The sequence below is a fragment of the Loxodonta africana genome, chromosome 2, assembly GCF_030014295.1.
Source record: "Loxodonta africana isolate mLoxAfr1 chromosome 2, mLoxAfr1.hap2, whole genome shotgun sequence".
In the NCBI taxonomy this organism is placed as follows: Eukaryota; Metazoa; Chordata; class Mammalia; order Proboscidea; family Elephantidae; genus Loxodonta; species Loxodonta africana.
In genome coordinates this window covers 74,757,908-74,773,550 of record NC_087343.1, presented here as the reverse complement: position 1 = coordinate 74,773,550, position 15,643 = coordinate 74,757,908, and the positions used below count along the sequence as shown (strand labels likewise).

The following is a 15,643-nucleotide window of genomic DNA, read 5'->3' as shown; positions in this document are numbered from 1 at the left end:
TGAAGTACACAGAGTCCTCACTCCTTTTTACAGCTAGGTAAAAAACACTATTTTACAATAATCATTACATTTTAAGCCCATTTTTAAAATTTATAACTTAAGAGTAAGGAATTAAAACCGTAACAGATGATCACTGACAATCCTGAGGTCTTTACTTACGCCATGCTGAATGAAGGTTTGGCATCTTGATCAGACAGAGAAGCAATGGTATGCTGAGGAAATCCTTCACAGAAGAAAATGTGTTACTTTCTTTTCCAAGCAAATAGCAGAATTCTAGGAATAGAAATCTAGAAGTGTTCCTACCAGAAAGCTTGTACAAATGTTCTCTTTCCTGCCTCTTAGATACACTTATGATGAAACTGGCTGAAAATCCAAACTACAAGAAAAACTAAAAGTGGGGGTGGTGGGGGAATGATCTGACTGCACGTATGACTTCTGATTCTAAAGTTCATATCTACATTTTCTAATTTACTAACAATACATACTGCTTTTTAAAAGAAAAACAGTTTGTGATTTTTAAGCAGTTTCTGACACAACTGGAGCTTCTATTACATAGTCCACTCACCCTCTCTATAAGAATATAATTGTATGATTAAAATTTCGGAATACGCAAACCTTTCATGTTGTTTGTTCCTTGTACATATTTTTTAATTCTGAAAACATGTTTAGGAAAAGCAGAAACCATAAAAGAAAAGAGATTTCACTACATAAAAATTTACCTACATATGAAAACAAACAAAAGACCAACCAGAAAAATATTTGCTTTATGTGAAGGAGAAAAGGTTATAAAATTTTTGGAAAATAAAAGAAAATTAAAAGTTTTTTTAAATGATCCAAAACCCATCATTCTATCCACCCCAATACTCCCAAAAAATCACTTGTAGCAGTTTGGCTTACTTCCTTGTAACATTTTGTTTTCGCATAATTTGTATTAAACAGCATTGACCATACAATACAGAGGATTTTGTAGCTTGTTTTTCAAAGTTCTTAATATAACAAGTATTTTTTCAATAAAGTGTCTTTATACTTTTCTAGCCTTAATAAAAGAAAGCCAGTGGTGTTCTCTGGGTGACAGGATTAAACCTGGTTTTTATTTTCCTCTTTTTACTTCACTGTATTTTCCAAAATTGCTCAATAAGCATTATTTGTTTTCTAAATATAAAATATTTAAGTGAAAAGAGAAATACTGGAGTGTTAAAACAGCAATTTGTGCAAATGAAAAAAGAAAGCCTAAAGTGACCAAAATAAATATAGAAAATGTCTATTTCAATATAATACAGAATAGACACGTACCCATACGAATAAGTGAGCATTCAGAATTGGAGCTGGCAGGAGGAGGACTAACGTGATGTGTTAGCAATTCTTTGTAATGGCTCTCATCTAAAATAACATGGTAAGTGCCTAATAAGACAAAGAGTAAAAGGAAAAAAATCAGCTTTCCAGATACAAGAACAAATTACAATTTCTATGTAATTCGGTAAAAGATATATCATCTGAAAATGTACATTTTCAAAATAAAGACTTAAGCTAAACTGTCATTTAAAAAAAGTTTAAGTAATATCTCTAAATTGACTTCTCTGTGTATAACTATAATTACAATTTTATTATAGCCGTATTATGAGATCTCCACGAAGTACTATACATACTGAAATTTCTAATTTTCCAGGAGTTATACAGTACTTCCTCTAAATACATAAATACTAAAAAACTTTTCTTGCATTTGAGGATGATCTCTTACAGAATCAATGATATATTTAAGGTGACATCTATATTTTGGACTACAAGATATGAACTTGTATAAATTTAGTAGCTGACAAGCATATTAAAACATTCTAACTAGTTTAATTAATTGTTATTTCATACATGGTAATTATAAATAAATACTGACAATTCTAGACACATACCACCAGTCTCACGAGCAAGTACAGTGCAAACTCGAACCTCTGCAGACAATCCAATAACAGACACTCTAATTTTAGCTGCCTTTAGAGTCTTCATAAAACCCAAGTAGACAGAGGGTTGGGGCCAACAAGGGGGGAGAAGAAAAACATTTAAGAATTAATGTGTTTGAAAAACAGAAAGAATGCTCTGAAAACTAGTGATAAATTCACTAGAGAATTCTCTTCAGAGTTGTAACTTTGGTTTTGATTATAAAAAATGTATGGTTCTACCTTGACTAAATCATAGATATTAGAGGGATCACAAGTTGTAAGGCTGCTAAAGATGATCAGGACTTCTCTACTTGTATGTCCTGGCATGTGTCTACAGAAAGATAAAATACACTCCAATTAGGTATAACAAATTAAATTAACATTAACTTTACCCAAAAAGAATAGTACATGTGGTTTACACATTTAGACTACAGAACACCTTGTTTGTTTCAACACTGCAAGGGAATGAATTGTGAATCTATTTTAAAGACTTTAATATAAATTTTCTAAAATGAACTACATATTTCTTCATATTGATTCATCTATTCAGTTGTGGATTGAATAACAAATATGATTGACAAGGTTCCTGACATCATGGAGCTTACATTCTAGTAGGTTTGTTTCATACAAAATCTAAGTATACATCAGGAAGTATGACAATACCACATGGGTCAACTTTCAGTTGTATACGCATAGCTTAACAATAGTAATACACTTCTTTCTTTAAGACTATAACTTAATCTGTTGATGATTCAGAGTCATTATAATCATAAATAATCTTTGTATATCATTTTAATTAAATAATAGCTTATGGGGGGTTTAAAATGTGGTGAGCTGTTTGCCCCTATACTAAATAGGAATTCTTATCCTTTCTGGAGCAATTTTATCAGCTTTATAGGTTTTCTGTTAAGATCTGCATTATCAGACTCTCAGCTACCACTTATGGATGCTGCCATTGTACCTATCTCTTGTACATGCATTACTTCCTTCTCTTCTACTTTGAAACTATAAAAATATTTATTATATAAAGGTATAAAGTGTGAGTCAGAGCAGCCTATCAAGGGATAAAATATATGAGCTTTGTTGTTGTTAGCTGCCATCGAGTTGATTCTGACTCATAGCAACCCACGCTGCTACTGAATACTTTCTTTGGGTTTCTTAGCTATATTCCACGCAACTGAACTTGCTATCAATGTATAGATGTATTATAAAACAAGTTAATAAAAGTTAATAAATATACAACCAATTCAAAATTATTATATCACACTAAATTCTATAAACAATCCATTTTAAATAAAATATTTATTTTTTCATCAATGTATTTCTTTTGTGCTAGTTTTGATTATATTTTCTAAACACAGTTTTGATATTTTTCTAAAACTTTTAAGCATATGCCTCACCTATTAAAATGTAAAATAAAAATAAAATTACCAACTAACACCATACTAAAAATCATAAATATCATTCTACATTTTTTCTTCTAATAATGATTTCATTATAGCTGGGTTTATGGAGACTAACATTAACATATTGACATTTCAACTTAATTCATTCAAAAACTTAGAAATTAATTATGAATAATAAATGTAAAATACTAACTTCAGAGTCTGCATAGCCATGTTTAAGGAATTATAAAGAGATGGTTCTCCATGGCAGGTCATGTCTACAGCTTTCTTTAAAGATGTTATGTGTTTCCTTGGGTTTCCTAGAATAGAAATGGAATAATTTACTTTTAACAAAATCTAACACATACTTTATGGAAATTTATGCTTCTCCAAAAATTTAAAGATCTAGGATGTTAAAGCACAGACTCTCTTCAATTTGAACTTCCAGCAAGTTGCACTTTTCTCAAAAATGTTTGTTAACCTCATTCCTGCTGAAAAAATAAAACGATCTGTTTCTTTGTATCTATTAGCACATACATTTTAAACATTAATCCGAGTGTGTATAACTTTTTACTTTTAATATTTCCATATTTGTAAGACTAATGTATTTTCACATTTCTGAAATCAAGATACAGCCTACGACCAATCACTGGCAGCCATGCAGCATTAGTGACGTAGTCGTCATTGCCCGCTCACATGCCAACCTACTATTTATTAGTTATTAAAAGTGTTGCCACTTTAATTGTATCATGTACATTGCTGGTGCTATTCATGTTGTTTAACTGCTATTTTAAAATGTTTTTAGAAAAGTTATTAATACAAAAGGTTATATTTGCATTTAGAAAGGCATAGAACAGAGCAATGAGGTAGAAGTGTATTACTAGCAAAGCAAATAATTCATTGATGGAAGAATATCTGCAATTTCCTATTTTCTTGGGGGGGAAAAAAAAGACCTTTATAGGCTCTAAGAAGGGAGGAGTGCTACAAGTAGACAAAACTGTCAAATCCCTAAAATCTGACAGGATTGTCAAGCACCACCAAGCTGGTGTGACCAATTTGTGTATCATTTAATACTGTGTCAAAGTTTAACTGCCAAGGTTTTTCCTTCTTAATGGCTCATAAGATAAAGGTTTCTCTTATTTATATTCAAAGAAATGTGATATTCTATAAACATTTTCTCCTATTTCAGCACTGTCTCCATATTAATTAATGTCTCCATATTAATTAATTAATTAACTAGTTGAAATTTTCATTAGTTTTATCATATAGTGTAGTTCATCAAATTACTTCCATACTGTTGAACATTTATTTCCAATTTGTCACTATTATATATAGTACGGTAAACACTATCCTTGTATAGTAAGTCTTTTTCTTCTTTCATAACATTACGTAAGTATAATTACAGGGAACAATCACTTTTGTGGCCCTTTTTCAAAAAAATTTTAAATTCATTTATAAGTCTGGTTTTATAAATACTAGTTTCTCAGGGTTCATTAAGCAATACTTTGCTTTTGAAACTTAATTTCGCCAATTTAAAACAATAAAAGTGTATTGAGTTAGTCTGTATTTCTTTGACCACTTGCTTGGCTAAACTTTTTTTTTTTAATATTTATTTATTTTCTGTTTTTATTTTGATGTCAATTATCTCCCTTCTCATCCGTTCATCTATTTAGAGCTTCCTGGTGCTATTATTTATCTGAATAAGCTTTAAAATATTAACCATTTGCCATATTCATTATAAACAATTTAGATTTATTGGAATCATAAAATTTTAGATACAAATAGTCCTTCCCTAAGTCTAACTCCTTCATTTCATAAGTGAGAAAACAAATTCAGAGAAGTTAAATGATGTATGCCTAGCTCATGGCAGAAACAGCACTCAAACCCAGATCTCCCAGCTCTCTATCTACTTCTCTTTCTACCATACTATATGAAATGTCTTTTCATCTCCAGTTGTGCTATGGGCATAGGAAAGAAGCATGCTACGTCAGTGTCAGCGTGGCTTACGGAAGTGATTCTCACTGAAAGGTGAGACAGTACCTTCAATAAGCCTATCAGAATCTCTACAGGCTTCTTCATCTATATATGTATTACTTCCCTGGCACCCATAGAAATCAACTACTACTTTGGGGAAGAGGGAGAAGGGAGCCAGTCCTAAATCCTTACTTGATTATATAATAATTCTGCTTAGCTCGTGTGGTTCAGGTGGAGCAGACTGTGCCTCTATCCTGTCCCGAAGATAGGCATAATCCAGGACTACCAATAAAATACTTCATTCCCCTGCCCACTCTGACTGCCCGTGTGGGGCATGTCATAAGCACGGCCAGTTAGAGTCCCCCCTGGCACCTGTGATGAAGCTATAGCTTACTACCGTGATACAGACTTGAGGTTATTAATGGAAATCATTTTGCCAAAAGAAAACACATCAGAGAATGAAGTCAGACAGAACTAGGACCCCTGGAAGCAACTGTACCTGAAATCAGCCTGACTTCTAAACATGGGCTGTTAATTTACCTTTTGAACTTAAGCTACTTTGAGTTTTTTTTTTAGGGGAGGTAGTTATCACAAGTGAATTTCTTGGGTCACTTTAAGCTAGCATACAGTTTACTGCTTATGTGTCATGGCAAGGATGAAAGGTTTAGAACAAGATTTAAGGGACAGTGTAATTCACGGAAAATAAAATGGAATTAGTGATGTGAATTTATAACAGCACATACACAGGCAAATAAAAACCACCATTACTATCGCTTAAGAGACTAAAATTCGGTTAGGCGTGTGATGCAACCAGAATCATTAACGACAGCCACAGTTCAATGTTTATACTCTTTGGTCTTTAAATTAGAGGTTTAATTTCTTTAAAAAGTTAATTTTAAGATTGAGTTTTACGAACGGTTACAATAATTTTATCTTAATACTATTGGGATAAGAATGTACAGATTTTAAATAAATACACTTATATTCTTTGCAATACTACCCACCGCTGTGCAGAACTCAATTTAAAACAGTTAACCTTTTTATTATTAAGTGGTCTTACATACAGAGCTTAGCGAAAGACTTCTCTGTACTTATTGCGCAGCCACAGAAAGAGCATTACAAAGCTGGGTAAATAAGGCAAAGTCCTTGAGTCCTTATGTCTACTATCTAATAAAGGTAATTTTATGCACATTTATGTATAGACAAAACATACCTGAGAGTTCAGTCAGTTTTTCAGCTCTCTTACTCTTAGTTACAATTATTCCAATCTCAAAACAAAAACAAAAATGACCTATTTTAATTTAACAAATTATTGCCTTTTAATAAGAATTAACATAATTAAATTATTACAAAGGAACAAGCGACATAGAAGAAATTTTTTCTCATGGTGTTTTTGACAAATAAATTTAGCTATGAGTACACTATAATTGCTTAAGTTTTAGAGTTATTTTGCTTTTCACCAATTCTCAATTTGAATCATTTAGTAATTCACAGAAAATATGCACCATTTTTTGAATAAATTATACTTGGCAGCAATATCAGGACTCTAATTCTGAATTCTATCACTACATACATACCTGACTAATAGGATTTTGATCAAAATATTCCTCTACGAAGTATTCCAACAACTGTTTGAGGGGAAAAAAAAATAGGTAAGAGCAAAATTGCAACCATAAGGAAAACGTTTAATTAATGCTTTGTGAAACTGATTTATCCAATGACTCTTCCCATGATTTTTAAGCTTATAGTAGATTTTTTTTTAATTTCACTAGTAAAAACACAAAATTAAACTAATTAGCTAGTAAAAACCTTAATTTTAACTGTTAAGTGATAAGATGGCTCTAAGCTAGTCTTTAAAACATGGACCCATTTGAACACATCAGACAGAAGCAATTTAAGCAAAGGAACAGATCCCATGAAATGAAAATAGAAACCAGAAAATAAGCAGAATTGAGAGTTTTGTTAAATTAGGAATAACCTGAATGTATTTGTAAACTTAGGAGATGAGATTCAAGTAAGTCAGTGAAGAATGAAGATCCAATAAAGAAAAAAGATAGCTGACAAAGCAAGGTTCTGATTTGAATGGGAGGGTGGAAATTAAGGGCACAAATCATTAGCTATTTTGGCTTATGATTTCCTTAAATGATCTGGCAGGATTTCTACTTGGCTATAGTTTGTATAAGGAGCCCTGGTGGCACAGGGGTTAAATGCTCAGCTGCTAAGTGAACGGATGGTGGTTTGAACCAACCAGCAGCTCCGCGAGAAAAAAGATCTGGCAATCTGCTCCTGTAAAGATTTGCAACATAGGAAACTATATGGGGCACATCTACTCTCTCATATAGATTAGGGTTAGGGTTACTCAACAGCACACAACAACAACATACTTTGTATGGAAGTTCCTGAGAGGTACAAACAGTTAATGCACTCGGTTGCTAACTGAAAGGCTGGAAGTTTGAGTGCACCCAGAGACACCTAGGAAGAAAGGCCTAGTGATCTATTTTCAAAAAATCAGCCACTGAAAACCCTATGGAGCACAGTTCTACTCTGACATGCATAAGGTCACTATGAGTCAGAATTGACTTGATAGCAACTGGTAACTGGTAATAGTTTGCACTAACTCTAAAGAAAAATAAAATTGTATTCTTTAAAAAAATTTTTTAAAGAATTCAGTGTCCTTTCCCACATTTAATATAAATTAAAATGATTTTACTATACCTTTAAAGTACATGTCAGTCTATTGGGCTTTAAATCTTGGTCTTCCATTGTTCTGGATCCATCTACTACCACATAAAGGTGGCGCATCTACCCAAAGAAATAAATAAGGATAAATTTCAAATTTATTTTTCACCAAGAATTAAAATAGCATTTTAATATTCTCTTCAATCTACACATATATTTTAACTACATTCTTTTAAAAGGTTTGCTATTTTACTATTGTTTATTCTACTAAGCCAGAATGTTTCTCTACCCAAACTAATTCTGTACCAATAAAGGAAAACAAATAATAACATACCATTCCAAGTCGAACTTGTCCATGGTGCTCAAATACTCTGTTAAAATTATTCAAAAAATTTTAATGAAATACCATATACTAAAAATCAACTTTCCAAATAACCTGCATTTTCTAATGAAATAAGAAGTATTTACAATTACTAAGCTATGAGCTCCACATAATTATAGAAATTTGGGTGGTTTCCTGAAGACTTATTTCCCTTTTGAGTCCAGGATAGGTCCCTGGTTCTTTCCACCTACTCAGAAGGCAAGAAGCCAGTTTCCCTGAAACACAACAGAAATGAAGTACTGCAGAGTGGGTGTAGGTGGACAGAACGGCTTAAAGGAACGTATTTTGCTTTCTGTAATACGCTTATGAAGATGTACATACCTTTTTCTCTTTGCTTTAAAGAGAATGTCTTCTATTGTAGCTTTAAGTGATCCAGATTCATCTTCTTTAAGAATCTCCCTAAGGAGGAAATGAATTGTGTGGCTAATTGCCTCTATGAAACAACTGCCCCCTTTGCCATGAGACCAGAACTGGATGGTGCCCGGCTACCATGACTGAACATTTTGATCAGAGATTCTATAGAAGAATCCTGATCAAAAGGGAGAAAATGCATAATAGAATTTCAAATTCTTATGAAATCCAGATTTTCTGGAGCCATGGAGACTGAATAAAGACCCAAAACCACTGCCCTTAGATAATCTTTAAAACTTAAACCAAAAATATCCTCTGAAGTCTTCTTAAAACCAACAATAGCTTAGCTTAACTAGTAAAGAATGTCTGCCATGAGTATTGTGCTTTTTCAAGATCTATCTATATGGGATCAAACTGACAATAGCTACTCAAAAGATTAGACAGGAACCTCAGTGGGGCAGTGAGTTTATGTTAACAGGGGAGAAACAACTCAGAAAAGGAGGGTGAGAATGGTTGCAAAATTCAAACGATGTAATCAATGTCTTTGAATTGTACATGTAGAAATTGCTGAATTGGTGTATGTTCTGCTGTGTATATTCTCAGTAACAACAAAAACAAACTATATATATAAAAAAGATCTCTCTATAAGCAATAATCACTTATTTAAAAAGATAAGCCCAAGAGAAATACCAACCAAAAGGTGGGCAGTTTGAACACACCAGGCACTCATTGGAAACCGTATGGGGCAGTTCTACCCTGTCCTATAGGTTCGCTATGAGTGGAATCGACTCGACAGCAATGGTTTTTTTTGGTTGTTGTTGTTAAGAGAAATGAACACCTGTGTCCACACAAAGATTTACACGTGAATATTCAAAGTAGCATCACTCATAGCACTCCAAAATTGAAACAATCTAAATGTCCATCAACCGGTGCGTGGATAAATAAAATGTCACACATCCACATCATGAAATACCGCGCAGCAATAAAAACAAACTACTGACCGATGAATCTTGAAAACAGTATGTTAGGTGAACATGAACTACAACATGGATAACCTTGAAAACAGTATATTAAGTGAAAAAAGCCAGATACAAGAGACCATGTATTGTGTGATTATATGAAATGCCCAGAATAGGTAAACTTATAGAGACAGGAAGTAGGTTAGTGATTGCCTGGAGCTAGAGGTGAGAAAGACATTATAGGTAGTCTCTGACTTATACAGTATTCAGTTATAATGACCCGTGCTTATACCACCTGTTTTTTTTTAATATCTTTTCATTAGTGACATGTACTACATACAATGTTGCAGCGCATCATTTGCTGATGTTATCTTTCTCAGGTGTTCACCCACAGATGTTCAAAGATCGGATTTACAAACATAGTAATAAAAGGTAGTAATAATGAAAACTAAAAAAAAAAAAAGGTATTCAACTTCTATCAGAACCGACTTACAACAGAGTAGTCAGAATGGAACCCCGTATTAAGTCAGGGGCTGCTTGTAATTGTAAGTAGGTAGGGTGGTGAAAATGTTCTAAAATTGGTTTATGGTGATAGTTGCACACTCAGTAAATTTTTAAAAAATCACTGAATTGTGCATTGGGAAAGGGTGAATTATAAGATATGTAAAATATACCTCAATAAAGTTGTAAAAAAAACAAAAACAAAAGTCTGAAAAATAAGAGAGAACTACTGCGGTACTTACCATGTTCTTTCATAGCCTCCTTCCCATCGCTTAGTTCTTTCAGGTTCTTCATCCATTTTTTGTCTTAAAATGTATGATATAATTCAATATCCTATAAAAATCATTAGATTGTGAACATTCTAAAGGTGTTTGTCACCAGATGCATCCAATTAAATTTGAAAATTAAAGAGAAGTAAACATAAAAAGTTTAATATAATCAGAATGCAAGGGCATCTTACTCTCTATAGGCTACTCAATAACTCTTCTTGGATTAAAGCACTTCTTTACAAAATTCTCTAGGAACTCTTTTTCCTATCCCCATGAAATAATATGAATATTTCTGCACAAATTTGGAACTAACAGAAATACACATCTTTTTACTATTTTTAAAAAACAAAAATGCATTACAAATGTGCCCAAAGTCAGGTCCAGGAAACTATGGGAAGTGGGCAGAGGTGTGGATGAAACAAGATTAGCCACAACTGATGGTTATTGTAGCTGAGTGATGGATATGTGACGATTCATTATCCCTCTAATGTTGTGTATGTTTGAATTTTCCCATAATCAAAAGTTTTTCAAATAAAATTTATTATTTATAAATGGGTAAATGCTTATGGGAAACCCTGGTGGCTAAGTGATTAAGTGCTATAGCTGCTAACCAAATGGTCAGCAGTTCAAATTCACCAGGCGTTCCTTGGAAATTCAATGGGGCAGTTCTACCCTGTCCTGTAGGGTCGCTATGATTCGGAATTGACTCAACCGCAGCAGGTTTGGTTTGGTTTAAATGTTTATGACCCATAATTCAAAAGAAGGAGGACATAAAATTAAACATGAGCTCAAGCATTAAAAGAAATTAATGTAAATAAAACAGTAACTACCTCATATAATTATTATGAAGATAAAATGAGTTAATACATGTAAAGCACTTAGAAAAACGTCTGATACACTCCAGTGGAGAGTCCTAGAATGCCCAGCTTAGGAACACCCATTACATACAGTTACCTCAAGCAAGGGAAGTATCCAAATAGCACAATAAGATGTTGAAATTGGATTCAAAGAGATCTTGACAGGCTACAACCTTGAACTTTGATAGGAATAAAAGTAAAGTCCTATACTTGAGTGTAAAAATTTATCTGCACAAAGAAGTGTGGTTAACATGAATAGAGGAAAGAACTTAGGTATTTTAGTTAACCTCTGAAGGCTGTACTCTTTGATCTTCATCAGTAAGCGCTTCAAATCCTCTTCACTTTCAGCAAAGTTGTATCATCCGCATATTGCAGGCTGTTAGTCTTCCTCCAATCCCGATTACATAATCTTCTTCATGTAGTCCAGCTTCTCAGATTATTTGCTCAGCATACAAATTGAATAAGTATGGTGAAAGGATACAACACTGACACACACCTTCCCTGATTCTAAACCATGCCGTATTCCCTTGTAATGTTCAAACAACTGTCTCTTGGTCTATGTACAGGTTCTGCACGAGCACAATTAAGTGTTCCAGAACTCCCATTCTTTGCAACGTTATCCATAAACTGTTATGATCCACACAGTCGAATACCTTTGCACAGTCGATAAAACACAGGTAAACATCTTTCTGGTATTGTCTGCTTTCAGCCAAGATCCATCTGACATCAGCAATGATACCCCTCATTCCACATCCTCTTCTGAATCTGGCTTAAATTTCTGGCAGTGCCCTGTCAATGTATTCCTGCAACCACTTCTGAATGACCTTCAGCAAAATTTTCCTTGCATGCAATATTAATGATATTGTTCAATAATTTCTGCATTCTGTTGGATCACCTTTCTTTAGAATGGACACAAATATGGTCTCTTCCAGTCAGTTGGCCACGTAGCTGTCTTCCAAATTTCTTGGCATATATGAGCGATCACCTCCAACACTGCATTCATTTGTTGAAACATCTCAACTGGTACTCCATCAATTCCTGAAGCCTTGTTTTTCACCAATGCCTTCAACGCAGCTTGGAATTTTACCTTCAGTAACATTGGAGCTTGATGATATGCTACCTTCTGGAATGGATGAAGTTGTCAAGGATTTCATTTTACTTAGATTCACAATCAACGCTCATGGAAGCAGTAATCAAGATATCAAATGACATATTGCATTGGGCAAATCTGCTGCAAATGACCTCTTCCAAGTGTTAAAAAGCAAAGATGCCACTTTGAGGACTAAGGTGTGCCTGACCCAAGCCATGGTGTTTTCAATCAACTCCTATGCATGTGAAAGCTGGACAATGAATAAGAAAGACCCAAGAAGAACTGATGCCTTTGAATTATTGTGCTGGAGAAGAATACTGAACATGCCATGGGTTGCCAGAAGAATGAACAGAAGAAGTACCGCCAGAGTGCTCCTTGGAAGCGAGGATGGCAAGGCTTTGACTTATGTACTCCAGATATATTATCAAGAAGGACAAGTCCCTGGAGAAGGACATCACATTTGGAACAGTAGAAGGTCAGTGAAAAAGAGGAAAACCCTCAATGAGATGGATTAACACAGCTGCTGCAACAATAGGCTCAGACACAGCAACGACTGTGAGGATGGTCCAAGACCAGGCTTTTTTGTCTTGTTCTCCTGTACATAGAGTCCTATGAGTCAGAACTGACTTGATGGCACCTGACAACATATGATTGTCGAAAAATATACAATAAGCTAGTGAAAGACTACCTTATAGTAACAAAAATAGAGTGTGTAGAATAATGGAGATTATAAAGTACAGAAATTTTAGCCTGCATTGCTGAGAACCATTACTGAAATACTATTCTCTTTCTGATGGCTACTTTTAAAAGAAACAAATAACAACTGAAGGATGTTGAAGGAAAATGTCTGGGACGGTGAGGAGGACTAACGCCACGCTTCCAAATATATGAGAGTTTAGCGTTAAAAAGAAAAATTCAAGGAAGACCAATTTTATCATCATGAAGAGCAGTATGAAAGATGATTTAAACTTGTTCCATATTCACAGGAACAACTAGGACCAACAGGCAGAAGCTACAGAGACAGATTAGTAAGAACTTTTCAGTATCTCACCTCTTCTGAAGTTTAATCCTACTCTATCCTTCAGTTTGAACTGACTTTATCCCCAAGTTCCTAATGACCTTCCACAACCCACAATGCCAGATACTAGCCCCCTGCCCTGCCTCTTCTAAGCTTCTTCAGCATTGACTCTGGGTACATTCTTAACCTTGTTTTCATTACTTCACACACAGTAACCTTTAGAAGTTCCTAGCCAGAAGTCATCACACTCATACCTCCACCCTCCCCAATGGAGTCTCCCTCCCCAATCCATTCTTTCAGCTTCTTTCTTCCATAAATGATGAATAAAAGGAATCCTTGGTGCCAAGATATTAAGGATGAAACAAATCCCTGTCATAGGCAGGAGCAAAGATTAACTTTTGTGATGAGGACTATATAACCTAGACCATAACGCTCTGTTCATATCATTGTTTCAATAGAAAAAATTTATTTTAAAAAATCTAAATAATTGACTTCGGGAAATAAAACCTATAGACAAGTTAGAGACTGCTTTTATGTCACCACTGGTTTCTGTGGCACCAGATACAATCAGATGTTATTAGCTTAAGTTCTGTTTGCCTCCTATTGAATTAACAATCTTCTCCTTGGCTCTCTAAGAGGCTCATTTGTTTCAAGAAACCTGGTGACCCACTTTAGTATCCAGAAGTAACTAGAAGTGACTTAATGATTCCTAACATCTGTGCTATTTCAACACCCTAACCATGTTCGCATCTTGTTAAGTTTGATGATAAGTGTGGTAACATAGCACAAAGTAACTAAATAGAGCATTTTTAATCCTCCCATAAGCATTTTTTGTATTTATTGTGAACCCCAATAATCAAAAGCTTGAATAATATTAATGTTTTTGAACTCAAATTCTTCAAAACCAAGCTATTGGTGTTCATCACATCAATCATTTAAAAACAGTATTTTAGTTTATTCTAATTCTCTGAAGATTCAGAAACACAGTAAGAACTGATGAGTAGAAACTGCAAGTGAAATCATTTTTGGCTCATTGTACTCAAGGATTTTTTTTTTTTTTTGACTCAACGACTTCTTGGTGGTGTCTGTAATGGGATAACATAGGGATAGGAAACGAAGTACTAAGCTCCCCATAACTGGAGATGCTGAAAGGGAAGTTGGATATTTACAATGCATGCTCTTAAAAGAGAAGGGATTTATATATGCATCCTGGAGAAAGATGTACTTGGTAGCCTCTTTGGTACCACCTCCAACGGTCTATAATTTTTTAATATTCCATCTTCTCATCCTCACAAATATCGCTGATTCGTTTCCTGGGAACGCAATCCCCGAAAAACTACTTTCCCCAGAATAAGTCTATTGGTTTAATTCCTGTCACGGGAGCTCCAAATGCTATCTGCAAACAAATGAGATCTGAACCAAACATTGCAGTTTATGAAGCTCTTCCGCACACCTTATCCTGCCAAGCCCTGTGAGACAGGGTGACTTCTGTCTCTGTTTTTCATGTGTGAAACTCGAGGCCAGGGAGGTTGGGGGCTGCCTCGAGGCCACACAGCTGAAGACAGAGTACAAACTCGAACCCAGGACTACACTTCCCAAAATTTGTCTTAGGTAGAGCCACTTTTACAGACTGCAGCCCCACAAGCTTCTTTGCAGCTCCCCAGACAGAAGTCGTCCTCTGCCTCCCTCTCCACACATCCCTCTGCCCCTCACTCCCTCAGAAGCCGGGGCAATTCATCCCTCCGCCTCTGCCCGCGCAGGCCCCTCCTTGTGGCGGCGTTTCCCGGGCGAAGAGTCCCCGCCGCAGCACAACGCGGACCGCTTTCGTCCCCGGACTCACCCAGCCGGCCGAGCCGCCACTCTACCCGGAAGTTCCGCCCAATCCTCTCTATGGTCGCTACAGAAGTCCTTCCGCCACGCCCTGCGACGACGTAGAAGCCTTCCGGATGCTTTCGGGGTGGCTGTCTTAGCGGGGAACTCGCGGGAAACTGGCAAGCCTGGCGGAATTTAAGGTGCTGGGAGAGGCTGCCTCTCCATCTTTCAGCAAGTCTTTGCAAAGAGGCTGTAAAGTTGGGCAGAGATGGCTCGCAGTTCCCCTAGTGGCCCCCATTCGCTCTTTGAAAGCCGTTGTTAGATGCCTTGGAGTGGGTTCGGGCTCATAGCGACCCTACGCACAACAGAACGAAACACTGCCCAGTCCTGCGCCATCCTCACAATTGTTATGCTTGAGCCCATCCTTGCGGCCAC

The 15,643-nt window shown here is 35.4% G+C and overlaps 1 protein-coding gene across 4 annotated transcripts in view; it reads right to left on the bottom strand.

Moving 5' to 3' along the window:
• Positions 1 to 15,293, bottom strand: part of LOC100657525 (general transcription factor IIH subunit 2) — a 48,037-nt gene extending 32,744 nt beyond the window's left edge. Inside the window, exons 1-12 of one of the 4 annotated variants that reach the window (XM_064272925.1) lie at positions 15,237 to 15,293; positions 10,405 to 10,495; positions 8,673 to 8,750; positions 8,304 to 8,340; positions 8,006 to 8,092; positions 6,868 to 6,918; positions 6,504 to 6,558; positions 3,531 to 3,636; positions 2,172 to 2,262; positions 1,905 to 1,992; positions 1,294 to 1,401; positions 160 to 223 (exon numbers count right to left, since the gene is read on the bottom strand). In XM_064272925.1, coding sequence (XP_064128995.1) covers positions 160 to 223; positions 1,294 to 1,401; positions 1,905 to 1,992; positions 2,172 to 2,262; positions 3,531 to 3,636; positions 6,504 to 6,558; positions 6,868 to 6,918; positions 8,006 to 8,092; positions 8,304 to 8,340; positions 8,673 to 8,750; positions 10,405 to 10,460 — 821 coding nt within the window. In that variant the 5' untranslated portion in view covers positions 10,461 to 10,495; positions 15,237 to 15,293. The remainder of the gene's footprint in view (positions 1 to 159; positions 224 to 1,293; positions 1,402 to 1,904; positions 1,993 to 2,171; positions 2,263 to 3,530; positions 3,637 to 6,503; positions 6,559 to 6,867; positions 6,919 to 8,005; positions 8,093 to 8,303; positions 8,341 to 8,672; positions 8,751 to 10,404; positions 10,496 to 15,236) is intronic. The other 3 variants (XM_023545528.2, XM_023545529.2, XM_064272939.1) reach the window with 3 other exon arrangements.
• Between the last annotated feature and the right edge of the window lie 350 nt (positions 15,294 to 15,643).